Here is a 27,711-nt window from a genome sequence, read left to right as displayed (position 1 = left end):
TGTTTTTTAATATATTTATCATGAATTTATGTAGATTTGATGAATAAATTATTATTATACTGAAAATATTTGCTAATTAAGTCTATGTAATAAATGATTTCATATTTATTGTTGGTTTTACGTTTGACTTGTTTAAGTGATATTGTACAGATATTTATTTTTAAAATTTAGTTTAGTGAAGGAACCTTTATATTGAGATTATATCAAGTGTAATATGATGTTACGTAATGTGTATAGTATAATTAAAGTTACAAAATTGATGAATATTAATGATAAATTGTTTAGTATTTTGTTAAAGAATTTGATTAATAATGAATATATAGCAATAATCAGAGCTGTAGCAAGGAAATATCTAATTAGCGCCCCAAGAGATCAATTGAATATGCGCATATTCTGCTCAAAAAAACAATACTATTACCTATTATTTGCGCCCCTACAATTGATGCGTCTGTAGCAACACTTTGCTTAGTCCGGATTCGATCAGTCCGGATTCTCTACGGTTTGAAAACTTAGATACTGAAATTTAAATATTGTATAATTTATATATACAGTGGAACCTCGCTTAACAAACACCTCGCATAACAAGCATTTCGCTTAACGAGTGACGATGAGAAGAGAAGTCCCGGATTGCGCGCCTTTTACATCATATTATGTGTATTTTTGAATATGTTTCACTATACGAGTAAAAATCCGGAAATTTTGAAATGGATTAAATGGTTAAGCGAGGTTTCACTCTATATATAAAAATGTGAACTTGAGATTGAAAATTTAGTACCGCTTCACTTATGAGTAAATGCAAATTGCTTAAATGGCATTTATACGTTTCACAAATTTGAATAAGTCAATTAGCCTTTTCCTTATACCAATTATTCGAAATATATCATCGCTGAAAATACAGTTGGAATCTGAAATAAATAAATGAATGAATGATCATCTTTCTCTTTAGATGCTTGATTTATCGTCTACCTATTTCACGAGAAATGCAGTTGTATGCTAATTAAGTACCCAAGAAAACGAGTTTTGAAGACGCGAATAACGAATTGCTAGGGTATTTGTTACTTCTTTTTTTTTCTTTCAATATATTAAAGAGAGTCCCATTAAATATAATTAATTAATGCTTCTCAATTACTTCTTATTAGAATTTATGTGATATTTTTTTATAGAAATTAATTATAATTAGTTAATATAATTAATAAGATTATAAGATAATAATTTTTTGTCTGTTAATTGTAATTGTATAATTGTATAAATTACTTATTGGATTAATTATTTATTGATTCATTAAAACAATTGTTTTGTATTATACAAATTGTAAATAAGAAAACAGTTTTGAATTCTTGAATTTAATTTGTTGTTTCCGTGTTATGTGTATAAATGTTATAAAATTATTTAAAAAGGACATGTTCAAATGCAGCGTGAACGTGTTTTCGAGATTATTTTTTTTTCACAAACTAGTTTTATGGGTCAAATTTTGATCTGAATTTCAATTACCCACTTTGGGTTCTATTCTCGCCCACATTGAATTCAAATACAATTTGGAACAATGTTCCTCTTCTCGATCTACAAATGATATTTGCTTGATCCTCGTATGGACAGCAATTCGAATGCAAAAATGGGATCCACGCAGTGTGTTTTCAATAATAAATTCGTCCGCGTAGGTCGCAATGTTTTTCCAAATATATTCAATGTGTGATGAGAGAAACCGGTTGTTATTTTTTCTCTCTTTCTCTCTGTCTCAGCGTTGTTGTAACATGGAGAAAATAAATAAATAAATGGGAATTGCGTTTTACCCCGTTATACGTGCAAGCCGTTTAAGGAATTTCACCACACTTTATTGCCACTCCATAATAATGATTTTATTGACAACCAACACATTTTATATGATTTAGAGGAGACAAAGACGTCGGTCAACAGCCTTTTCCACCATAGACAACATTTCAATAATTAGCAATATAGTGGAACCTCGCTTAACGAGTTTAATCCGTTCTAAAATTTCCGGATTTTTACTCGTATAGTGAAACATATTCATAAACATATTTTACTCGTTATGCGAAACGTCGCTCGTTAAGCGAGTCATTTTTCTTACAATTAATTTTGCTCTCTAAGCGAAATGCTCGTTATACGAGGTGTTCGTTAAGCGAGGATACACTGTATTACATATATTTTGTTTATATTAGAACGAAAATTTGAAATTTCTACTTAAAACATTTTCCTTCTACAAATATTCCAATCAATTCTTATTTTTTTTTAAGTTATAAAACTACAGGTTTAGCTATAAATCTAATTAGAATAAGAACAATAAGTTAATTAGAAAAACTAATTGACATTAATAGTTCGGAGACACAAATTTAGGTCAAATCTGATAAAACAGATATTTTAATAAAATTACTTCCACAAACACAAATCACAGCCCACTGGACTTCACAAATTGGTCATAATACCGTATTGTATATGCCAGATAATCCTATATGGCTATTCCAGAAATAACTTGAATTTATTGATTTACTGTGCAAATTTTTAATTTGAGTTTTTCTGTTTGATGATTCGTCTTAATGAATCAATTAACTGTATAATATTGCCTGTAGTAATTAAAGTAATTAATTAATGAAGGAGGTAATAATTAGGTTAATAATGTTACTTGCAGTATGATCTATATAATATTGAATTTTATTGAGTAATATTCAATTAATTGCCAACAATTCTAGAGGTTAGAATTAATTAGAGATTAGGTTTGATTAGAGGTTAGGTTTGGTTTGAGATTAAGTTTGGTAAGAGCTTAGGTTTAGTTAGAGGTTAGATTTGTGGAAAGGTTTTAGGTTGGTTAGAAGTCTCCTTAACTTAGGTTCATGGTTATGTTTAGTTAGAGGCTATGTTAATGGGTATTTTATGTATGTTACTTTATCATTAGCAATGAGCAATGAAAAGTAAAGAATTTAAATATATCGCAATTGTAAATTCTATTTTATACGTTTTTTTTGTTTATTTCTCGAATTAGCAGTATCAAATTTTCTATTTTGAAAAGTGTTATTAATATACATAATCTTTTATCAATTAACAATAATGTCTTTACATATGCAATATACCAATACAATAAGAAGTATTTTTTTGGTCTTACGATCATCTTTAGGAATGTTCATCACGATTGTATAATTATAGAGCTCTATGTTTACCACTCCTAGACTTTGTAACTAAGTGTGATTGGCTATTCGACTACAAACTGTATAAATTGAATAAATATTTTTTTTAACAATTATTTTCAAGCAACAAATACTAACATTACAAAATTTAAAAAAATAATTCCAATCATGATTAGATAAGTTATTATTGTATTTTTAAGAGGTTTATTTCAAAACCTGAGATCTTTTAATTAAGTCTATAGAATAATTTATGTTTGTTATTTTTACATTCGTTGTACTAGAGTATAAAACGTGTTTTGATTGTTAATTATGTTCAGTTGAAGTTGCTTCAGATTTAGTTGAGAGATTCGAATGAAATATGAATGGAGTTTATTGATTAGAAAAATACAGTGTGAATAGGAACTAAATTATCTTTTATGCAACGAGTACAGAAGAAATTGGATGCTTCGTGCGAGTCATCCGATTTTTATTTACGCATCTCTCTTTAAATTATTTACAGAAACGGAACACAAATGAAGCATTATATTCTCATTTATATCGAAGTGTTACAGTGTGCCGTCGCTCGTCCCAGAAAATCCGTTCATTGTCCATTCTTAAAGATAATATTTCTACTCCTCTTTTTATTTATTTTTTTCATTCTTTTCGTTTCTCATTCGCCGCATCCGATCGAAATGTGGTTTTCTCACTCGTCGCATAGTAATTTCGAAACATCAGACATCGGTCTAATGATACCTGATTGGTGTAATCATATGCCATTCGGGATGCAGCAGTAGTATGAAATATCCCTTGACATCTGTCAATATTTAATATAGATAATTTGCTGAAGTTGCATGCAAATCTGAAACACATCCGTTTTACTTTTTTTCCAAGTAAAGCAACAGTTAATCAATTAATAATTACATTTAATGACAAAATTAGTGTCGAATCATGTAAGTTTTAATTATTCAAATTAATATTACTGCGATTAATTATGGTATTTCTCGAAGGTAGATGGGTTAGTCCGAATTAACGGGAACCGAAGAAACTTTGTGTCTGTAATCATTTACATAAAACAATATTTAATCATGGCACAGATCTAGTTTCTTTTCTTTCTTGATATTTCGTTTCATAAATGGGTTTAGTGAAACCATCTAATAATAAATAATAGATACCTGTTTTACGTGAATTTTTGTTTTCTTTTTAAAGCTACAATACCTGTCTGATTAGTTGTCTATAATTGCTGCTTGTGTTCAGTTAACACAGTGACATAGAAATGATTTTATTACTTCAGTGGAAACATTTAACTATTTTATAATTAAACACTTTTTTGTTTTATGTACTTTCTTTTAATTACATATTTATTAATATGTTTGATAAGAAACTACAATAATTATGATAATTTATCGTTTTAATTATTTTGGATTATAAACTATGTTTTTTTTAAAGGTTGATCGGTCTGAAACCGGACTAATCGAGAAACTGAATAAAATAGAAATCAATTACATAAAAAGATAAATAATTTTGTATAGTATTTGTTTTGAAATTTATTTGCATTTTGTTGAATTAAAATATAGTTTGCTTTGATATTTTCAAACCTATAGACTATCCGGATTAATTGGAGCCGCACTATGCGAGATATTGCTATAATTTCTACATAATACATTTGCAATTTTCAGCTTCAGAATAAATCATTGATATTGCTGATTCCCCCTACCATCGAACCACCCGCGCCTGCTTAGAAATCTGGTTCTTTAGCTCAAGGTTCTACTTTTTCTTTGATTGTGTCCAAATTTTCATTTGCATTTCTTAACTGTTCATAGACCTATTTTTGCCTATTTGTGATTAGGAAAAGGATTTTCGATGTTTTATAAAATTTACATATTTTATATTAATGCAAGATACAAAGAGCATTTCTTAACTGTTTATAGACTTATTACTTTATACTGTTTTTATATAAAAAAAAAGATTTTCGATATTTTAAGGTATTTCCATATTGGATTTGAATACACTAAAATTCTGGTTTCAAGAATATTTTAAAATTCAACTAATGCTAATGTTCATGATGCGGATCTTCATGAAAAACTCATCGCATTACTAAAATTTGGTGGTTAATGATGATGCAAACAAAATTGTGGGAACCAAAAGTCTAATTACACATTTTCCAACGGGATTTCTTATTTTAGAGTTATATATAGTAACATTAAATATAAGTCTTGGTATACATGATGAGTATATAATATAAATATATATAAAACGAGTCAAAAGTTCAATTGATGATAAATAAAGTATAATTGATTCCACTTAATTTATATATAGAAACACACACTTTAAGAACGTGCTTAAAGTATAGATATTATTGTTTTTACTTTATATTTTACAAAAATAATAGTTAATAATCAAATATTCAACACATATATCGTGTTGTGTTATGAAAGACCATTTCTAAATTTCTTTTATATTTTAATAACAAACGTTATATAAATGTGCTCTTTGTTTCAATGATTGACAGTGGAAATGAATACACTATCATTACAATACAATTGAAATTTGCGTGCACAGAAATTAGATTTTCTCGAACGTGATTGAACTATATATTTAATAAATATTTATAAATAAATTAAAAAAAAAAAGATACAAAGGGCTATTCGCCACGGACTTTCTGCATTATTATACATTGGTTATACAGTCATACTTTAGTTAACGTTACTTCTGATAACGAAGTTTCGATATAACTTTATTTAGTGAAAATGATTCTGATTTACGTAAAAGAGTCAAGAGTTTTATAATGTAATTTCACATTGTATATAAGATGATTTTTTTTTTGTATTTTCATATAAACATATTTGATAATATAAAAGAATACCATTTTAATTCTTAATTGAAAATGTAGGAAATAAGGATCATTAAGGATATTAAAAATAAATTTTGTTTTGCATTTCGAATTAATTTTATTGTATATTCATATCGTTATTTTCTTTTTCTTCCAGAAATAATATTCTCAAATGTCGATAGGCAGTGAGTTTCAATGCATCATGTATTTGGGTTCGGCGGGTTTGTTCTCTTCAACCGCCTTCTCCACGCATTCCTTGACTTCGGAAATAATGGAAGCGATTTGAACTCCTGCACCGGCGATCGAATTCACAGAGCATTCGGTGACGCTCTTTGCAATATTTCCAACGATGTTCAGAATGTTGGCAACGTGTTCAGCGATCTGGACTGGCAGCTGCAGGATTTGAATGCCAATTTCAGCAAGGACTTTGCCGAGACAAGGCAAAGCACCAATTCCAATACCGCACTCTTTCGCCTTCTTCTCCAATTGAGATAAGATGTTCAGTTTAGCTTTAACAATATCAATAGCCTCATCGATGATAGTCCTTGCGGTCTTGATATTTTCATCAACGCATTCGGTGATTTGTCTAAGGAATTCATCGGGGATGCTGATGATTTTCTCCTCATTTCCCAACAGACATTTGGTGGCATCGATTCCATTGTTTGAAGCGTCTCCAACAATACTGCGGATCAATTCCAAAGCGTCTTCTGCCATCTTGTTCAGAACACCGGTCGCTTCCAGAATGATTCCCTTAGCGGTGTCGAGAAGTTTGTTGAAGACGTTTTCGAATTGTTCCAAAGCACTGTTGACGGCATTCTCAATGATTTTCTTTAAGTTTTCCAAAGCCTTTTCGATTTGTTCGACGAGTCCACGGCTGGTATCGCGTTCCTCGGATTGCACGGTTCCCTAATAACAATTACAACATTAATTAACCTAATTAACTATATTATTGATGATACTTACTTGCAAGGCAAGGATTGCCAAAGCGACGAATAGGAATTTCTTGAACATTTTAGCAACTTTGATTTATTCTAAGAGACATGCGACTTATATACGATTTCATAAAAAAAAATATGTTTATCAGCAATAGCAAACGATAATATCATAATAGTGATAATTACAAAAATATTGTTCTATTTGCATAGTATTGCACGCACTTGAGAAATTTCTTTTTTTGTGTCTAATCTGAATTAAAAATGCATGTAAATACTGATAATACATATTTGTGTTCCACAATTCTAACTTCAAGTGTAATTAAGTTTCCAGTGGAAATATATGAAATAAATTATTAAATATTTTACAACATTCAATATCTTATAGCATTATATATGTAATAATTCATCTAGTCTTGTAAAGTTTTGTAATAAATGTATATTTTCTTCAATTTGTATTTTATTGTAACTTGCCAAAAATCAAAATAATTCTTACTTTTCCAAATTAAATAATTTTATAACCATAACTAAATTTTGTTATTTCATTATTGTATTATAGGTTTATTCAATTATCAATTATCAATCATGGAATTATGATACTATTGAAATTGTATATTTTTACATATGTTCTTTGGTATTAGCATGCACTAATTAATTTCTTTATTAGTCTTTAGAACACTGGCCATGTTTCAATTGTAATGTCCCGAGTATCGTTGATTAGCTGTAAATTTTCCTAATGTCAATACGAGGAATTTCTTGAAAAAAATGGCTTTAATTTAATGTATGAATATTTCTTGAGATATGTAACTTATCTATTAAATTGTAATGTTTCCAGAAGAAATATTTCGAATGAACTGCAGTAGTTAGATGTTATTCGTTTAAGAAGTGAAATACATCAATGCAATAATTACCAATTAAATATTAATACATTCCATCGAGACTCAATTAAAAATAAAAGCATTCGAAGTCTGAAAGCTGTTAAAGGTAAACGATTTTATTTGTGCTGTCGTTTTGTATTTATCCTGTAATTTCCTCCTCTTTTCATTGTTTATTTGCTTTTTGCACGCTTTCTGTAAACTGCTAAAGGTAAAGACGAGTGCAGCAAGTGGATTCTCAACGAGACGCACTCACCACATACATACGTATATAAGAAGCGTTGATAATAAGATAAATGCTAGTAGCTACTATCTCAGCACGGGTCTTGAGCCTTGACATTGCAAGTGGAAGTCATTGAACTTGAGGATCTCTGCTAATAAGTCACCTACATGTTAATTACACCCATCAATATTGTCAAATACACTCTCTCTTTTTATTTTTTCCTTTTCCAAAGTTCGCATCGAAGATCGATGTTGTTCAATAATTCAGTACGAAGGAAAATACAGTTCGTTCGGACGCGTGATTCTTTTTTCGAACGACCAATAAGAATATAGAAGAAGTTTTCTTCGGAATGCGTTGATTAATTGAAATGGGAAGTTGTCCCTCATTTATGAAACTGAAAGCATACAAAATTTCGAAATGGTTTACATCTTTTCGTTCTGTTGATTTCGCAATCAGCAATATCGATTATGAAGAGAAGAACAATTAGAATTTCCGTTGCTTGTTCTGAACATCTCTTCTTTTGCGCAACCTTTCGTTTCGTAATTACCTACGGCTTCAAGATAATGAAGTGCGGGTAATTGAAAGGTAATTACGAGATCGTTGTCTTATTTAGCTGTTAAGATCGAAGCAGAATCCGTGGGTTTCTTAAGTGGCGTAAGTAAATACGGGGAGGACCTTGCTTTTTCTTGCTATCAACATCCGTGCATCGCGCAATTGTTCAATTCAAATTTGAATAGAGTGGAAAAGGTAACTTATAATTTTCTTAATTAAATAAATTAATTTTATTTATATTGCACTTAATTTACATAAACGCGAAGATCATTCAATTGTGTTTTCATTATGTTCGTCCTATTTCGTCGTCGTGATATCAACGGGCGTTGTTTCCGTGGCGGATGGAACTGTTGTGATCTCGAGTTCTGCTTTTCTTTGGGTCAATTTTGAACTCACCTCTGCGCGAAATATATCACTGGGGGAAGGTACCTTGGACTCGTAGGGGAAGAGATCTATGGATTGCACGTGGGCCTGTACAGAAACACCTGGAGGAACGGTGAATAAAGTGTCACCAATGTTCGTTACAATCGTGTGCTGTTTGTTGTTATTTCTATCACTGGATATACTCAGGGTCGGCGGTTTATGGGTGCTACTCGAAGTTGATCCAAAAAGGCCAAAATCTTTTGAATTGTTATCATCATCATCTCCTCCATTACCGTAATCATTGTAACTAGGTTTTGGTTTTTGAGGTCTTTGGGCAGGTTTTGAGGCTGTGGGTTTTGGTTTGTAAGAGTTGGAAGACGATCCGAATAATCCAAAATCAGAGTCCAAACTATCATCATCATCATTATTATCCAAATCATAATTGGGTTTATTATTTTGCGGTCTTGAAATTGGCTTTTGCGGTCTTGAAATTGGCTTTTGCGATGGTCTCGGTTTGTAGCTAGGTTTTTGGGCATTTGGGCTAAACAGATCATCATCATCACCATCATCAGCGTCATCTGCAACGGAATCATCGTTTCCCAAAGTGCTCGACGGATTGTTATTGCTGGCGCTCGGTTTATTTCCAGGATTTTTAAATAAATGATCAATATCACTAATATCTTCTCCGTCGTCTTCGTAAGTAGGCTTATTGAAACCGCCAAAAGGTTTTCTATTCGGTTTATCATCATCGAAATTTAATGTATCGTCGTTGGGATTATATTTGTTTCCATTATTGACGGGTTTCGGTCTTCCACTGGCGGCAGTGTCGAAGATATCGGTTTGAGTATTCTTATCTAAATAATCGTAAAAGTCTGATGGTACAATATTTTGGCCGGCGAATGGATAAACTGTGGGTAAATGAGGTCCCTTCACGTTCTTCAATACTCTATAACCGATATTTGGTCCGGCAATATAATGCACCGAATGTTGCACACCTTTATCATCCAAGTAAGTGTATGATCCTCTAACATTCCCACTGGCATCACTCGTTTCAGTACGTCTCTGATCTGGTCCAGCGGATACGAATCTAAATAATACGAAAACCATTAGTAACTAATTTGATTGATAGTAGAACATTAAACATTACCTGTAACTTCCATCGAGACCACGTTGAATTGAAGTGCGTCCCCTGGGCAATGGTCGTCCTCTTCCGTTGAAGAAAAGTGGTCCATAAGATCTGGGATTGGAGTCAGGGAATGGAGTCTTCACGTGGAATCCTGTATTCTTTCCCGCGATGTATTCCACGTTATGTCTTTCACCGACATCATCGACGTACGTGTATTTTCCAGTTACATCTCCCCTTCTATTTGCACCTATACAAATAATTTTAAAAAAGAACAGATTATTTAATTCCTATTGTATTTCATAAAATTTCACCAACAAACCTTCAGTTCGTGAGTAAGTCCTGGTTTTGAAAGAAAAATTGTAGCTGGGATCTTCGTTCGGATCGAAGTACGGGTCGTCTCGTGACCCGATTGGCCTTGGCCCGTTTTGATTCTGATCGAATTTTCGTACGATATTTTTTCCTCGAGGTCTGTATCCTCTCGGTCCGGCAGTATAAGATGTCACATCGACTCCACCTAATAATTTATTATTATTAACTAATATGAATACCTTTATTTACAAAATATTGATAAGATTTTTAAGTTTTAAACAATAAAAAATCGTTTAATTGTAATTATTAATAATGTACCTGTTTGGGGATTCCTTCCTCCAAATTCTCCACGAACAACATTTTTCCTATTAGCTTTGCTATGATGAAACGAATCCTTTCCATCATACCCAAACTCGTAGGAACCATCAACTTGTTGAACATTATAGTCTTCAGATGAAACAAGTTTCGTTGATAATGTTGCCATTACCAATACGAAAATAGAAGACACCTGATAAGAAAAACAGCAATTACTGTATTTGTTTGCAAAATTTTGGTATTAGTTTAAGAAAAGATCTAATCCTATAAACTTGAACAGCTTTTTGCTCTTCACAATTTAGGTATAAGCAAAATGTGTATTTGATTGGTTTAAGTGTAAAATTATAATCCCATATGTGGAAGTCACTTTTAGGGTTCACTTGGAGTACTCACATCGTAGAAACGCATTGTTCCAAGAATTCAATTAAACGAATTCGCGAATTACTAAAGAACACAGACACAACACTTTTTCGACTGTTGACTATTTTTTCGGTGATCTAGGTATATATAGGAGGATGCGTGGAGGTGGTGGAATAGGATATTAGCAAGGATCCAAACGAATCTTCCCAAAGGTCCAAATGAATGATGGGAAGTATTTGGCGAGGCTGCTGTAATAATGTATGCGCATACATGCGATAGTTCTAGCGTAAAGATCCCATTGAGATGTCCTTTGCTCGATTCCTATTAATTTTTTTTTGCCTCATCTCTGCACGGTCTGGTGCACGCAATTAAGACACTCTCCTGATGGGTTCCTCCGCCCGGGGCTCTTTCGAGATTTATTCGCTGCTCGTTTGAAAACAACAGTGCGAATCATGCAGGATGTACTTTATAATACACTTCTTTTGTTCGGACCTAAAATTATTTGAAGATATCCATCTGCAGCACCACCGTTTTTTCGACAATATTTGTCATTTTCAAATAAAAAATTACCGCAAGATTCTATCTATATATTCATTATACAAAACTATACTGCTTTATTGTTAATTTGTATTACATTGAACCGAAAGAAAGGCCAACAATTCTCCTTAATATGTAAAAAAAAACGCCGATCCTTGAGTTATACTAATTTCAATTAGACGATGAAATTAATTGCACAAACAAAAGATTAATTAAGTTCAATAAAATTTCAAACTGGAATCAAGGTGAATGAACAAAGAGTCTCACATGATTTTGTGAATTTATGCGATAATTAATTAATCGTAATGCTTCTATTGTCATTTCACCGCTGCATTACTCAATTGAAATAATCAGGACATAATAACATTCACTTTCAAATATTAATAATATATTACTAATATTAGATAATTATTTCAAAAATTGCAAGCTAAGAAGTTGTCTGGTATATTTATATTAAAGGAATTCACCGAATCAAATGTTATTAATTTAACTAACCAAGTGTTCAATGCAATATATTATATAATAAAAGCATTTTTGAAATGTTGTTGTGTCCAACCATTATTATTACACTTTGTAAGTACAATAAGTATTTAGAAGTAGTCTCAATAAAACCTTTAAAGATGAACATAGTCTTATAAGAATAACAAATAAAGTTATGTAAAACCAAAAGAATTTAATTAAATTCCCAACAACTGAGACTCCACAACCACAACAGAAGAAGATATCCCACAGTGTCCAGAAAACCATCCCTGGGACAGGACAATCTATTTCAACAAAGAATTCTACTGATTTTGAATTCAAATTCTAAACACAAAAATACATTTTTTATATAAATTCAATCTAAAATTAGAATTGGACATTATTGCAAAAACTTATTAAGTTTAATTGTTCTTTCTTCATAACAACACTTTGCTGCAACTTGATTTTGCTTTTAGTTATTTTTAATCGAATGCAAACTACGACTTCTTTTAATGTTCTTTTGTATAAATTGGTATCTTATCTGTAATACATAATTTGAGCTATAAACATTATTGTTGACTTGACTTGACCTTGCTTATATCAACCACATGACACCAATAACATTAAATACCACAATTTCGATAATATTATTGATTTTCATTCGCAATAAAAAAAAGAAACGAAATCAATTTACGTTATTTAGATAATCCTTAATTGTTATCTTGCATATCAATCGAAAATGAAAACTTTGTATAGACTTTGATTTCTATATAATTTCATTATAAAATTATAAATAATAATTTATTAAATAAACATTCAACAATTTATACAAATTGACAAACAAAAATTCTAAACTGAAGAATTTATTAAAATATGGAAGATTCGTATTTCCAAGACCAGAGCTAAAATTTAGTGCAAGATTCATTCATTCATTCAGAATCGACTTATCTTCTGGTGAAATGCCAAGTTTGCCTATTAGGCAACACATGCCATTCATATCTATATTTGAAAAGGTTGTATTTATATAGGATTGTATTTATCTAGTAGAAATATATGGCACAAATTTAAAAAATTCAATGAACTTATTAATGATGAAATATTGATACAAAAAACAAAGACGAATTTTGTACTTAGAAGATATCAAATGTTGGTAAATAATGAAGTGATAATATAAGGCATAAGAATGTAAGTAAACATACGTGGGAGACTTTTAATACGACTAAAAATAGTAATGGATGGAAACTTCTAATATATTATATAATTATTTAGTTTAGTAGAATAAGCTACATTTATTCCATTTATATTGAAAAATTTATTCACACGTTTTAGGTAAATGAAACAATTATAAATTATTTTAGCTTATTCTAGAACAAGGTTATATCGATAACGTTTTCATACCTGCATTAATCATCACCGATGAAACTTTAAGTGTTGTTTAATATATACATACAAACATGTTATCTAATGTGTTCTATAATGTTCTACATATATATAATATAGAATGATAACGAGAAAAATAAATTATAATTAGTTTTATATAAAAGGACAGTTAATATATTCATTAATTTAAATTTATAAATATTATAAATAATAATTTATTTGGAATGAATTTGAACATATTACAATTATATTTACTTATATCGAAATTTATGATTTAAACTAATACTCAATAACTATTTTTATCAAGAGCGTAACTACTTTGGGACTAATCTAAGAATGATTACTTATTTTTAAGTGTATAAGTAAAACAAATATTATTTCATTATTATTGTACTATGAATATAAATAATTAAAATGTAATTTGTTTATGTAATGTTTTATTTGTTTGTTTTCTTTCTTTATTATTAGCATTTTGTGGTGTAAAACTTTCCAAACAAAAATTACCGCCATCTTGAGGAAAATACGATACGAAGGTTCTTCAGAGGACAGTCGATATTTGATACCTGAAATTGCCTGAAATTCTGTCATTCGATGTGTATATGTAGTTTCAGTTGCATAAACATATTTACGTACATGATATATAAGAAGCAATTGGTGAAGCAAGCTTGTTGCATAGATAGAAAGAATAGTGAAGGAAATTGTACACGCTACGCCATACATGTACAGAGACAGCACAGTTTGTTGTTGCGTTTTATCTCAGAATTGTCCTGACATTGTTGTTGTGCGCATTGTGCATATGTATTAATACACCCGGCTAAAAATATGACAGTACAGTGAGGGAAGTGATCCTGAAGTGCATTACATCTAGCTTCCATCCACAGTGCAACAGCGGAATGGATTAATTATTTATTCCATAATAAGGAAGTGCGTCCACCGCAGCAATTACCGAACCCAATAGTCGCATTAATATTAACGCGTTTCTATACTTCTGTTTCAGACTTCATTTTTATCCTGACTTCCAGACATCCAGAACACCATAAAGATGGACATGAAGGTTTTTAAAAGATCCAGACTGATACACCTACTCTTTGCCATTTCTTACTTCACATCCGGATTAATAATAAACACTATGCAATGTATCTTATACTATACAGTGCATAAGATCAACAAAACCCTTTATCGGAAGTTAAATTATTATCTGTGCTGTTCTTTGTACTCACGTAAGTACTCTTAACTCTTTTATTTTGATTTTAAGTGGAACCCATTTGTGTACTAATTTATTTCAATTAAATTATCATTGGGGGGTAAATGAAACAAACAATTCCATTTATAAACTAATTTGCTTAGATATAATTTTAGACATGAAAATAATAGTAATTAACATTCATTAATCATAGCTTACATGATATTTACACTCTCATACACATCTTGTTTATAAACATGTTTATCACTTTTATTTTTATTTGTAAAGTGAGTCATTTTTTGTTTATTCTTGGTGCTGATAAAATATTCCAAATATTTATCATAACAAAGAATTAATTCTCATGTTTCATTTAAATTTCATAATTTATGTTTTGCAAGTAATATGAGCTATCAATTCATAATCAATTCTGATAAACACTTCAATAGAGTATCAAAGATCAAGGATAAATTTTAATTAATGTCAAGTAGGAAACTTTAGTCCCAGTAACTATTAGACTATCTAGATTGTATATTTGTATTTTTAGTTAAAAGTGATATGTCATTTATTGTTGATACTTGATTTTGCAATAACTTTAAACTACTTTAAATACCAACTGCTTTAAATAATTAATAAAAATAATAATGGACCGAACGACTTTGGTTGTAATAAAGATTTGTAAAAAAATATCATTATTTTTGAATGTGCTAAAAATATTAAATTTATATTTACGAGCATGTAATAATTGAAAAAGAAACTAATGTGTGTGTCTCTTTTTTTGAAGAATTGGTATTTATGGGCGATTGGTGGTCAAATTCAAAAATCATCCTTTACATTGACAAAAATGATTTTGACCAATATTGGGGCAAGGAGCATGCCTGTTGTATAATGAACCATACATATGAAATTGACTGGCTCATTGGATGGATGACCTGTGACCGAATTAACATGTTGGGCGTAAGTTCTCAAATATTGAATCACTTAGAAGTAAATAATAATAACATCGTATATTTCAGAACTGCAAGGCGTACGCGAAAAAAGTGATCCAATATCTCCCGGTGCTCGGATGGTGTTGGAAGTTTTCCGAATTTGTATTCTTGGAGAGGTCTTATGAGAAAGACAGGGCAAACATTCATAAGCAAGTCGGAGAACTTGCTGATCACCCTGATCCAATGTGGGTTAGTATCTAAAAATTACAAACGTTCTTTGAAAGTGTTTTGATTGTTTTTATTCGTAGCTGTTGCTCTTCCCAGAAGGAACCAGGTTTTCTCAAAGCAAGCACAAAGCGTCGGAGCAATTCGCTACGGAAAGAAATTACAAACAGTTAAAATATCATTTGCAACCACGCACACGAGGCTTTGTCACTAGTTTACCTCCGATGCACGGCAAGGTGCCGGCTGTTTACGATATTATTGTAGCTTTTGACGAGAATGACTCAGTTAAGCCTACAATTACAAGTATGCTCCATGGCAAAGCTGTAACAGCACATATGTATATGAAACGTATCCCTCTAGAAGAAGTACCAGAATCTGAAGCTGATCAGGATAACTTCATCAGAGAGTTATTCCAGAAAAAGGTACGATAATTACCTAATCATATTTCAATTATAACTAATCCATAAATTTTTCATAAATTTCAGGATCAGATGAAGGAAAGCTTTGTTAAAACCGGTGATTTCTTTGAAACTTCGGGCGTTGAACGCGTCGAAGGTTTTAGTTTGCCGAGACGTCTTCATCCTTTGATCAATATGGTCATGTGGATGATCACTATTCTGTGTCCAATGATTTATTACTTGATTCGACTCTTATTTAGCGGACAAATGATTTATTTCTGCATCGGAGCTGGAATTCTCCTCATTTGTAAGTATCGCAATTTACCACTATCGGAGAACAATCAATTTACGATGTAATCATTTCTTTCAGTTTACTGTCTTTTAAATAGATCAATTGGCATGTCGAAAATTAGCAAGCAATCATCGTACGGCGGAACAGCACAAAACGCAACAACAATTAAAAAGGATAATTGATGGAAATTATATATATATATATTTAGCATATATTTTGTAATATAAGATGTAACATTATTTGAATTTATATATATGTGATCTATTTTCTTCCATTTTACAACAAACCTTTTTATTTATAATAATATATTGTGAGTAAATGTATTTATAAAGATATTTAGAGTAAAATATTTGTACGATATAAAAAAAAAACGAGAAGTAAAATTATATTTATACATGTTTGTAAAAATTATTGTATCAGAGTAAATAAATATGAATGTTGTTAATTTCCTACATTTCTGCGCGTTTCTCTTATTCTAATAATTACCTTAAATTCATATAAACACAACGTTTACAATTAAACAAAAACTCTTTAAATTAATAAAATCACTATAAAACGTAATTTATATTTTTTTTAAATAAATCAATTTCAAATAATACAACATTTTCAGTTTAATTTGATCCAATGTATATAATATCTTAATTCTTTGGTAGACTAATTACGTTTGCAAATAAAATTATAAAATCAACAATAAAATAATTAACGGATTAAGTTCTCATAATACTGAATTTTGCTCTTGGCTGTAGGGAATGGCACTTCAGTTGATGTCGTTTCTTCTTTATACAAGGTATCGCTTTCAGCTGAAAGTAGAAATACAGTTTTAACAATTGATTCATAACTAGATTAATATGTTGCACACACCTGTAGCTGTGCAATTGTCTTTCTTCAATTCCTGTCGGAATTTCTTTGGAATACTTCTAGCGGTTAGACTATAAACTTCCGGCTTTGTTAGATTGGGCTGTAGAATAAAAGTAGCATTAGAAAACCTCATATTTACTAGATTATACTATTATACCTTTTCGAAAAGGCTCTTCATTGCGTTAACAGATGGAATTTCAGAAGTTCCGTCTTCTTGCTTCTCCTGTATTTCGATTTCGTTTTCATTCCCTTCGTAGTTCAATAAGTTGGGTTTACTCTCATTAAATTTACCTGGCGATTTAAGGTTTGGATAGATCTCGGAAAATGATTTAACCAACTTCTTGACCGGTTGGTTCTTTTTTAAATCGTCGATTTCCACCGATAAATCCTCCACCGATTGCGTGACTTCTTCCTTGCTAATATCGCAACTGTTATTAGCTAACAGATTTTCGGAAACGCATCGCCTGATAGGTTGAAAGTTATCACAGTTGCTATCGGGATGTAAATTTTTGAAATCCGCTGGAGGTGAAATCGGTTCCTCTTTATATTGCTCTGGCGTTTCATTTGCGATTTCATCTACTAGTTTAAAATGATTCAAATTGGTGGTGATGAATGGTACATTAATTTGTTCATCGACGAACGTGTTGTGATTCTCGTCGAAATCTCTGGGATGTTTAAGAACGTCAGGGTTTGTGTTGAATGACAGGAAATCGTTTGTTGCTTGGCCTTTCTTCAAAATCTGTCCGGAAGGTATGTTGTAAGTGCGTTCTATGCTGTCAGAATCGCTAGATAAGTCCAATTGGTTTGATCTGGTTGGCGTGGCTGGTTCTATGGAAGATTCCACATCTGTTTCATCTGTGATAATAACAGGTACAGCTTTGAATAAGCTTTGCTCTTCTGGTTTGATTGGGGACTCCAAAGGTGTTTCTTTCACGTCATCCACGTAGCTTACATCAACCAATGCTTCGGTAGGAATCTAAATAAAAACACAATAACTTTGATTTTAAACACAAGTTAAACACGACAATTACAAACAACTACCATGTATACCCTAATAAGCACGAAAGCATTGAGTATTATTAGTATTGGCTTAAGTCTAGATCTAGATTGTTAATTAATAGAATTAATAATCAGACTTACCCATCGTCGAACATTTTTAAGGCCGATTATTACATATTATGGACCGTTCAAATTTACTCTTTTATTCAAATATAAATACAATATCAACAATACTCAATAATCTGTATACCATGCGAATATATACACTCAGGTTAACATATAAACAATACAAAAGTACAAGTATGTACAAATTTTTCGAGGGGCACGTGTACAAGACTTTCAGAATAACATGCTTTGGTCATCGGAGAAATGCATTAAAGGGTTTGTGACGAAATGCTTGCTCGCATTTTTGGACGAGAACAATCTTCTTGGCAAACTATTGTATGTGCATAGCTCTTCAATATCTGACAGACTTACCTCGGTTGAACTTGGAAGTGAAGGTGTATTAACTTGTTTAAATTCTTCATTCTCCAATCTAAACAATAACATGTAACAATATAAAAAAATCTGTACAACAAAAACGTTATGGTTACTTACAGTCCGTACACCTGAGGTCTACTTTTATTGCTACATCTGCGTTCGTAAATGGTATTTTTAAAACGCTCTGTAAATTACATGATATTTAATATCTTAATAAACAATGTCTTTAAGTTCTCATACCTTCTGCGTTCTTATGTTTGTCATCTTCATCAGAAGTTACACCGCTATCAACGTTATCGCAATTATTGTACTCCAAAACGTGCTCGGATTGATCAATAATCTTTGCTTTTCTGAACAAAAAATTACAAATGTTATAAAATTACTTTATTCCATGTTAAAGTTTATTTACCTTGGCAACGCTTGTGGTAGAACAATAGTTCTTGGTAACGTGGCATATTTCTCCGTGTACTCGGAATCTTGTTCAATATTACTATCGTACGTTTCCAAGGGTTCTTGAAGGTCTAAAATTAAACCAAATTATTAAATTCACAACAAAACCAAATTCCTCATCATACTTTGTTGATTGAGTAAAACTTCATTTGCAATCTGAGCGATGTCCTCCTCCCTTGTGTTTTCTAAACTAGTAAACTGTTGAACTATATCTTCCTTTTCCTTAATGAGGTCAGAGTCATCGGTACTTCCATCATCGGAAATCGACTCAGCTTTGGCCACGATACTTTCAATTGGATTTCTTCCGCCGATCAAAGTTCTTGAATTGACCAGATGCGAATTCAAGCTGGACGGTTCGACGGAATCACCGAAATCCGAGCCCGCATCCGATAAATCTGATGTATCTTCAATCACTCGATCGCCAATCAATACTTTGGCATCGACGTTCGAATTCGGTACAAACATTGGAACAGGTGCAGGTGAAGAAGTTCCATTCAACTTCCTCTTTCTCAAATGCCAATTCTCCTGCCAATTGTTGTCCCGAACGCTACGAGTGTCGAATTCTTCATCATCTAAAATATCGTCTTCTGTTGAAGAGACATCTGTATGTTGTTTAGACTAAAAATTAGTTAGTTATTATCAAAGCAAATGAAGAAGAGTAATTTATAATTACAACAAGTGGACTTCTGTCGAAGTACTTGGGAGCCGAGGTGTACGGTTCGCTGCGTAGGTCGTCCATGCTCGAAACTGAAGAAGTATCATCGTATCTCCGTTTCGGTTCCAAGTTTCGTTCACCAAAGAAGTACTCCTTATCGCAGTTTTTTCTGGAACTGGTCGAAGCTCTGCTCGAAATACTTCCAGCCGAGGATGGAACTTCTTCTTGGTAATTTTGAATCACCTTATTTACGACAGCCGTTGCCAGAAGATCCTCGTATGTCCTATCGCCTGTGTCATCCGGAGATGCCGGATGGTCAGGTAATTTTGGCATTTTTGGTAAACCGGCAGCATCTTCGATTAACTTTTGAATTAAAAGCTTCAATGTTGCGTGTGCTGAGCATGGTGATTGTCCAGTTATCGGCAGATCTACGACAAAATCAAATAGTGAACATATGCAAACATTTGCAAAACAAATAAATTATGTAATTACACATTTATTTGCTATTACATTCTAGAATGTAAAGAACTCAAAGACAATATAAATACAGATTATTATTCCATCATCAAATTATCATAAATGAAACAACCACAACAACATACTAGCAAATAACAAGCAATAATCGTGAGAGATACATATTATACTAATAAATTTAAAAGTTGTTTGTTTAAAACAGTCATTTGTAATAATATTTGATTAGTTGCAACATCTATTACTCATATTTAATTAATGAAAAAGCAAGAAACACAAAAATAAACATTTCGAAATATTAATTAATTTTACTGTTAATATGTGCGATAATGATTTTATAAAATATGTTCTAAAGTACATTTTGAGTAGTTATAAAATGTAATCATTTTAATACAGACTAAATGCAACTTATTCTTAAAGAAATTTCAACTTTCTTAAACATAATTAATGATGAGAAAGTTCTTTAACTTAATAAATCTAAAATGATGACTGTTCATAAAGCAAGATTAGTTTTGTTCCAATTATTAAAATGAGAGATTGGTAAGAAAGAAGGTTAATTTTCTACTATTAGAATGTGTCGTTTTCTTCATCCTTATAATAACAATAATATAAAAATACTTATTTCGTTAAAATAGAAGCAGATTGAATCATTTCTATATAAATATTATTTGTGCGAAGAGAACTTATTTAGCGCTCAAAATTTACCTATTTGCTTTCTGTTAATGTGACTTCGTTTAATGTTGTTTTGTTTAACGCTTGTCACAACTTAAGCGCTAAACGAAATCTTACTGTATATACAGAAATAGAATTTATCGATACATACAACTCATTATTGCACAACAATAATGACCTAAGACAACTAATAAGATTTATTGAGCAATTATAAATTAATTATTAATGATTTTATTATTACTACTAGCATATTTTGTAATTAAAATATTCATAGTAGTAGTAGTAGTAGCTATAACTGTTCAAAAGTTTAATTCTTATTTTAATATCAAATATGCCGTGTCCTTCAGCCATTTGTTTTGTGTTCATTTTAAGACTTGTCACTTTAGCAAATCATCTTCATTAGTAGAATGAACATGATTCGCTTCTTTTTTTTTGATGATTTTTCAATTTAAAAAAAAACGATTTCTCATAATTACATTGATTATAGTTGTGACAATAATAAGTACGGTAATATATAAAATGCGCAAACCATAATTAGAGAAGTTAGAAATATATAGTTTCATGCTGGAAATTTCATAACACGTGTCTAAAACAAGCTTTAATTAATTATTATTGTTAATCACAAAAATCTAGTTATTTGAAGAAAGTAACTAATGAAATAATTACATTATTAAATGAAGTTAAATTTGAGCAAAACCTCGCATAGTCCAACTTTAATCAATCCGGATTCACTATATACACGAAATGTTCAATATAAACTACATTTGTAATTTAGTCGTGGAAAAGTTTTAAAAATTATCTGAAGTTATGGGATATTGAACCTTTGACGTCAAATATATTGTTTATACTCATTTTAATTAATTAACGAAATCAAGAAAACATGGTTTATATGTAAATGTATGAGCATTATGAGTAATTAGTATTCAGAAGATGTTTTTTAGACTCACCCAGGACGACTTCATAGTAATGGCATAGCATGTATGCTATGACACAGAGGATAATCCATAGAGTCAGCGTAGTCGCAGAAATCATTTCAACGATCTTGGCAATATTTTAACAACTATATATAAATATAATATATCACAGCAAACCAAAATACTATCACTGAACATCAACTGAAAACGAAAGGTATTCTAATAAATATCGCCCGATATATTGAATACCGTTCAAAATTTATCGTACTGCACAATCCAGATAACACATTACACTTTCATTGTTTCATACGAGTGCTTTTTTTTTAGTTCAATATGATACACGTAAACGTTATTTGCAGAAACGTATTTTCAAGTGGATTACCGGAAATCTTATCTCGTCCATTCAACAGCTTCTTTCGCAATGAGCTCCATCAAGACCAACAACAATAACAACGACAAAAACAAAATAAAGAAACAGATCGCATAGTAGACAATCGAATGTGGGAGAGGAGCTCAACTTTCTTCGCGAAACGAATTAATAGAAATTTAATAATTAAAAACAAAATGGAATTTATGAAATTACTTAATTAGATACAGCATATAGTAGTATCATTTGCAATTACTGATTCGAATTGTTCTCATTCGAAAGAATAGTTTTTGTTTTAAGCATCAGTAAGTAATGGGAATAATATCATCACGTTTGCAGCAAGAACGCACGAAACGATAGATGTACAAAAAAACATGTTTAATATTAAAACAAAATCGCCTTTTACATAATTCATACGTTACGAAAATCAGGTAAAACTTGACTAAACGATTCGCTTTACGTTTGTTATTCGCTAGTGTGTGTTTCGCAAAAATTTCAAGGATTTTTAACGCTTCATTTGTTAGAATTTCGCCGCGCAGTAATCGAAATTTGATTTCCACCGTACATGCGATTAGTTTTATTAATATTGTTTCAATGATACACTTTAACAAATACGCTGTTTGTTCTACTGCGAAATTTATATTAATTACTTTCGCTGATTGGCTTTTACATAGAAAACGTGTTTCAATATAGATAACATTTAATCAATTTAATACCAAAACGATTAGCGACTTATGTAAGAGTCAAAATACACGTTAATTACATATTGAAAATATATTTATGTTAAAAAAAACTTGAATTATTAACAAAAAATACGCTATAGAAGAACTAAATCAATTTAACGTAATAACAGAGATGTTATCAAATGATCAAATAATTTGCAAATTTAAAAAAATCCATTAGACAGTTTCGTATAAATTGAATTTCAATATAAAAGTTTCATCCATTCTCTTTTTGATACACGAAGCAATGACGACAAAACATAAAAACAGTGATTTTTTTAAATGAAATATATTTAGTTTGGACTTAAATATTTTGCAAACTTAGACTTAAAATATTTGTAAGATTTGAAGACATTTGTGATTGGAACAGTGGATGTTTCTATAGTAATAATAAACGTGTATCTAGACAAAAAATGCAATAACCACGAACACTTTTACATAAATATAAATAATTGCGATTGTGCAGTACGACGATTCTCTAGAACTAGTAATTCACCTTAGGAGCGAGCAACAAATAAGCCGGTAGTAGTATTTAGAATCACACACCAATAAATTAGAACCGAATTGCACGTAAAAATATGTTTTTCGTCCGATGTTTCGATGAGCGACGAGTGCGAAACGCGTTTGTACCCTGGACTCTCCCGTCAATAACTGACTTACCCAGATAAGATGGTCAAGGTGCAACCAAGGCACCTGTTGAATAACAAACAAGGTTATTCAGTCAAGTCAATTTTTCTGCTCATATCTCTTTCTTTCTCTCTCTCTCTCTCTTTCTCTCTCTATGATGCTTCTTAATTTATATAAAATTAATACTTTGTACAATGATCATCATAAAAAAACGTAATTGGAAAGCTACGTAATTGCATTAACAGGAACACTGTAATAGATGTGATTCTTGTTTTCGTTTCTTCAATTTTGTTTCTCTTTAATTTTCGTACGACCGTAAATTTCTTTTTAGAACAGTTTTATTGCACCTAATAAAATTCTTGCTTCTTTTTTATTTCCGGTAAGCAGATAATCCAATAGAGCGTAACATTAATTTGATAATCAAGTGGTTTTATTTCTTCTTCGATCGATTTGTTTTAAAAATCGAAACACTGCATTGTATTTAAAACATGAGATATTAAATAATCTGGAGACAAAATTTATCGGATGAGATAAGAACGATTTTAGAATTTTATTTATAGTGTATTAGATTGTTTTGTAAGTAATCCATTACATCAGTTGCACAATTAAACCAGTTATCATTGGATTTCTAAAATCGTCTTTTAATATATTCATTAGTTAAAATTCAAATGTTTTAGAAACTTGTGACCTTTGCAAATTCAAATCTACAGATGACAAATTAATATTGTAAAGTGTACATATTAACAATATCAATTAAGATTTATTTTGCAATTTATTTGCCCTAAGTATTTCGACGCATAAGTAAAGATAAAATGTTGCAAACATTGTATTCAGTAGATATTCAAACTTTAGAACTATGTATAATAATTAATAGGAGAAGACATTTATAATTATATCGAAAAACCTTGGTTAAAGTCGAATGATTGTTTGTAGGAAAAAGCTATTATGAAAACGACATGTTATAATTGCAAAGTGTCGATCATCGACTTTGATATACAGTTAAAGAAAAGTAATAAACGTGCTTGTAATTTTATATTTAATTGTTTTAATGTTTTTGTTTCTGATTCATTTGATTGACCGTTCACATCTTACGTAAGTTAATCAATGTAGAAAATAGATTTCAAACAATATCTATTAAAGCGAAAGTCTTAACACTCATATAGACATAATTTTGAATGTAATTTTGTTTTTATGTACAATTACGAAATAATCACTTTGCGTGATTTTTTATTTAATTAATTATATTTTAATTGATAGACATAATTAGAGAATGTGTATGTTACTTTTCTCTATGTTCAAGGTGTTGATAAGATTGTATGTTAAAGGTCAGTTATTGCTCTATTTAATTTGCTGGAATTGATAATGGTTATCTATAAATATACGCATTAATTATTGACATGTACAAGATAAAATATTTATTGAAATGTCGAATTTTTCGGTCCATAAGATACACCATTCCACGTAAGGAGATCGACTTTGAATTAGGGTGCGTCTTATGGTCTGAAAAAGCATTAAGAGGTGCATGAGGTGGTAAAGCATTAAGAGGTGCATGAAAATAAAGTTAATGAAAGATACATACACCATTTATTGGCGATGGAGATATGCAATGCGGATCCTAAATCTGTTAGAGCGCTGCTGAGATCATCATGATATCTGCAGAATAGAGCATCATCTGGAATAGGCAACGTTAGTTTTGGTTAGCGATTAAAAAACAAAAATGTATGAGTATGCAGGACGGGTTAGAGCTAAAGCGCAGGCTTCTATTATTTATTAGATGATGTAAACTATATTACACACCCACACATTCTCCCACTTCGGGACCGACAGAATTAACAGTATGTTACCGCATGTTATGTATACAAACGCCTCGGGTCTTCCTAGTCTAGTCGAAGCAACTGGACTTTCATCGTATCATGAACCATAACTATACTCACATTTCGGGTCGTTGTAGAGTTTCTTCACGCTGACGCTGTCCAAATCGCCTCCCAACAAGGCTTCCAACAATCTTTCGATGAAGTCTCTCACTTGTTCTCTTTCCTTTTTCTGCAACTCCATCAGATCCTCATCGATTTCATCAATTGTCGTTTGGTTCATTTTCTTCTTTGTATACCAGCCTAAATACAAATCAAATTTAAATATTTTCATATAGACAGCATTTAATATTTCATTTACCTTTAGTCGTACTAGGTTGTAATGCATTCAGGAGACTGGAAAACCACGAATCTGATCGACACATTTGACAAATCCATTCCTCCGTGTGTTCCCTTTTGGCGCATTTCAGTTTGCATGCTCGCTTTTTGCATTTAGCGCAAGTTACCACCTTTTCGATCTCCAGAATACCGTCGATCGAACGGAATTGGTGTCCGCATACCGAGCAGTGCCAAGGTGTCTGAGGTTTTCTATGTCTGAAACATGAGCGTATCTATAGTAAATGCAAATATAAAATGTGATATATTTTTGGTAAGGAATTTGCAGAATAACGGATTCCGTTATACAAATCACGCTTTTTGGCAATTATATAATAACTGTTGGACGTAACGCGTACCAAAATAAACTAATACAATTAGACTTACAAATACTTCAAAAAAATACGGTATGTAAATAGAAAGAGGACACATTTGAGGTTTATTTATACGTTTTATAAAAGTATAATTGTTTCATTATAAAAAAAAAAACATACTATATTGAATGTCTAAATATTCTTTTTCATTTACTACAAATATTTTTCTATGATTTCTTTTAAACATTTGTATTATTTTTTTTAGTTGATAATAAACCAATATAGTAAAAATAAAAACTTTGTTATCATAATTTCCATTGCATACTTTGAAATTTCTAAATAATTATAAGGGATTTTTGGAAAACCCATAGAAATTTATCACAAATTTTATAGAAATATAATCAATTGATAATATAGAAGTTTATTATCAATAGGAAATATATTACCAATTGGAAATTCTATTTAAAAATTAGAATGGGATTTCTATAGTAATTTCTATGGGATATCTAGGAGATTTATATTGGATTTAAAGGGCTTTATAAGAGATTTGTATGATATTTTTTGACTTCATATTTTATAGGAAAGTTTCTATTGACATTTAAAACTTGTCTAACAAAATATATTTTAATTAAAATTGTCAATAATTATTATTTTAGCAGACTTGTATTCAATATAATTATTGAAAAAAAATCTTTTGTATAAATATAGATGAAGAAAGTGCTAAATAAAAAATACATGAATCATTGCTAAAGGCTACTGACCTCAAGATTTTCCAATATAAAAATAATATTATAATATTTAATAAATAAAATTTCCTGAATGGATCAATTTCATAACGTGCATTTGCAACAAGTATGAAATGTGCAAAGTTCACAACTTTGTGTATATTTGAATGACCTGATTTCATATTAGGTTAATTGCAAAACTTTGCTAACACCAAGAAATCTATTGTATCCTTGTAAACATTTTTATTTGTATAAATTTAAGAGGTATTTGAAGACACTCTGTGTTGGATGGATCTATTGAATTTGTTTAAATTAAAAGTATAATATACGTTACAAAAATGTAATTGAATGTGGTTCAGTGTGTAAATAGATATGTCGCAAATATAGCACAACTCGTACAAATAATAAACATGTGTATAGTGGGGTCATCGCATGCAATAAGCTTATTGCATAAGGTGGTCTGCTGAAAACCAGATGTGCCACATAAAACTGTTACACGAGAAAGTGAGTAGTATCAGAGTTGCATAAAGCCTCGACTTTTACTTTCCGCATGCAGCACGTTCGTCTCTTTCGCGTTTTTAGCCAGAAGTGTCTGCGCGCCGTGATCAGTGCTATTCCAAATACAAAGGCGGAAACAATAAGGGCCAAAAGTAGTCTGCGTACATAATTAACTATGTTCATGTGGTTCTTCTATTCGTTCAAGAATCTGATCTTGGTGAGTGAGTTTTCGCCCGAAATGAAGAAGAAACCGGTGGACACGCATCTGGACGTCTTCATGGCTCTCTTCATGCTCTGCACATTTGAAGTTGTGATCTTGAAAATTATGTGTTTCGACGAAGATTTGGAAAGACGCAGGAGGAATCACTCGAT

General features: G+C 31.0%; 4 protein-coding genes across 5 annotated transcripts; 1 reads left to right on the top strand and 3 right to left on the bottom strand.

Moving 5' to 3' along the window:
• Positions 1–6,051: 6,051 nt before the first annotated feature.
• Positions 6,052–6,990, bottom strand: LOC108562985. The gene is made up of 2 exons (XM_017921503.1): positions 6,910–6,990; positions 6,052–6,852 (listed from the first exon to the last, which is right to left on the bottom strand). Exons 1-2 carry the CDS (start codon positions 6,955–6,957, stop codon positions 6,139–6,141), a joined length of 762 nt encoding a protein of 253 aa, XP_017776992.1. The 5' UTR covers positions 6,958–6,990; the 3' UTR covers positions 6,052–6,138.
• A 1,788-nt stretch (positions 6,991–8,778) lies between these two features.
• On the bottom strand, positions 8,779–13,420 carry LOC108562984. The gene is made up of 5 exons (XM_017921502.1): positions 13,396–13,420; positions 10,645–10,834; positions 10,337–10,531; positions 10,039–10,264; positions 8,779–9,978 (listed from the first exon to the last, which is right to left on the bottom strand). Exons 1-5 carry the CDS (start codon positions 13,399–13,401, stop codon positions 8,826–8,828), a joined length of 1,770 nt encoding a protein of 589 aa, XP_017776991.1. The 5' UTR covers positions 13,402–13,420; the 3' UTR covers positions 8,779–8,825.
• Positions 13,421–13,856: 436 nt separating this feature from the next.
• LOC108562987 (1-acyl-sn-glycerol-3-phosphate acyltransferase gamma) lies at positions 13,857–16,617 on the top strand. The gene is made up of 7 exons (XM_017921506.1): positions 13,857–14,301; positions 14,375–14,597; positions 15,342–15,514; positions 15,574–15,735; positions 15,795–16,133; positions 16,197–16,416; positions 16,480–16,617. Exons 2-7 carry the CDS (start codon positions 14,420–14,422, stop codon positions 16,581–16,583), a joined length of 1,176 nt encoding a protein of 391 aa, XP_017776995.1. The 5' UTR covers positions 13,857–14,301; positions 14,375–14,419; the 3' UTR covers positions 16,584–16,617.
• Positions 16,618–16,998: 381 nt separating this feature from the next.
• LOC108562986 lies at positions 16,999–26,021 on the bottom strand (the record flags this gene model as incomplete). Of its 2 annotated transcripts, XM_017921504.1 has the most annotated exon segments (12): positions 16,999–17,201; positions 17,263–17,359; positions 17,417–18,235; positions 18,736–18,793; positions 18,856–18,922; positions 18,979–19,088; positions 19,148–19,259; positions 19,314–19,806; positions 19,862–20,271; positions 25,196–25,288; positions 25,551–25,730; positions 25,789–26,021. In XM_017921504.1, coding segments are annotated over 12 exon segments (2,773 nt in total), but the record flags the coding sequence as incomplete, so codon positions are not given.
• Positions 26,022–27,711: the final 1,690 nt, after the last annotated feature.

The sequence above is a fragment of the Nicrophorus vespilloides genome, unplaced genomic scaffold (genome assembly GCF_001412225.1).
Source record: "Nicrophorus vespilloides isolate i.1.1-1 unplaced genomic scaffold, Nicve_v1.0, whole genome shotgun sequence".
Lineage (NCBI taxonomy): Eukaryota > Metazoa > Arthropoda > Insecta > Coleoptera > Silphidae > Nicrophorus > Nicrophorus vespilloides.
Note: the sequence above shows the minus strand (reverse complement) of the source record. Positions and strands in the feature narration are given on the sequence as shown.

What these genes read in the sequence shown, in the direction of transcription:
- LOC108562985 (XM_017921503.1), bottom strand. Translation starts at nt 6,957, where the DNA reads ATGTTCAAGAAATTCCTATTCGTCGCTTTGGCAATCCTTGCCTTGCAA. An exon ending in TGGCAATCCTTGCCTTGCAA is followed by an intron (nt 6,853 to 6,909) that starts GTAAGTATCATC and finishes AATTGTTATTAG; the next exon opens with GGAACCGTGCAATCCGAGGA.
- LOC108562987 (XM_017921506.1), top strand. Translation starts at nt 14,420, where the DNA reads ATGGACATGAAGGTTTTTAAAAGATCCAGACTGATACACCTACTCTTT. An exon ending in ATCACCCTGATCCAATGTGG is followed by an intron (nt 15,736 to 15,794) that starts GTTAGTATCTAA and finishes TTTTATTCGTAG; the next exon opens with CTGTTGCTCTTCCCAGAAGG. An exon ending in AGCTGGAATTCTCCTCATTT is followed by an intron (nt 16,417 to 16,479) that starts GTAAGTATCGCA and finishes CATTTCTTTCAG; the next exon opens with TTTACTGTCTTTTAAATAGA.
- LOC108562984 (XM_017921502.1), bottom strand. An exon ending in AGGAAGGAATCCCCAAACAG is followed by an intron (nt 10,532 to 10,644) that starts GTACATTATTAA and finishes ATAAATTATTAG; the next exon opens with GTGGAGTCGATGTGACATCT. An exon ending in GACTTACTCACGAACTGAAG is followed by an intron (nt 10,265 to 10,336) that starts GTTTGTTGGTGA and finishes TTATTTGTATAG; the next exon opens with GTGCAAATAGAAGGGGAGAT.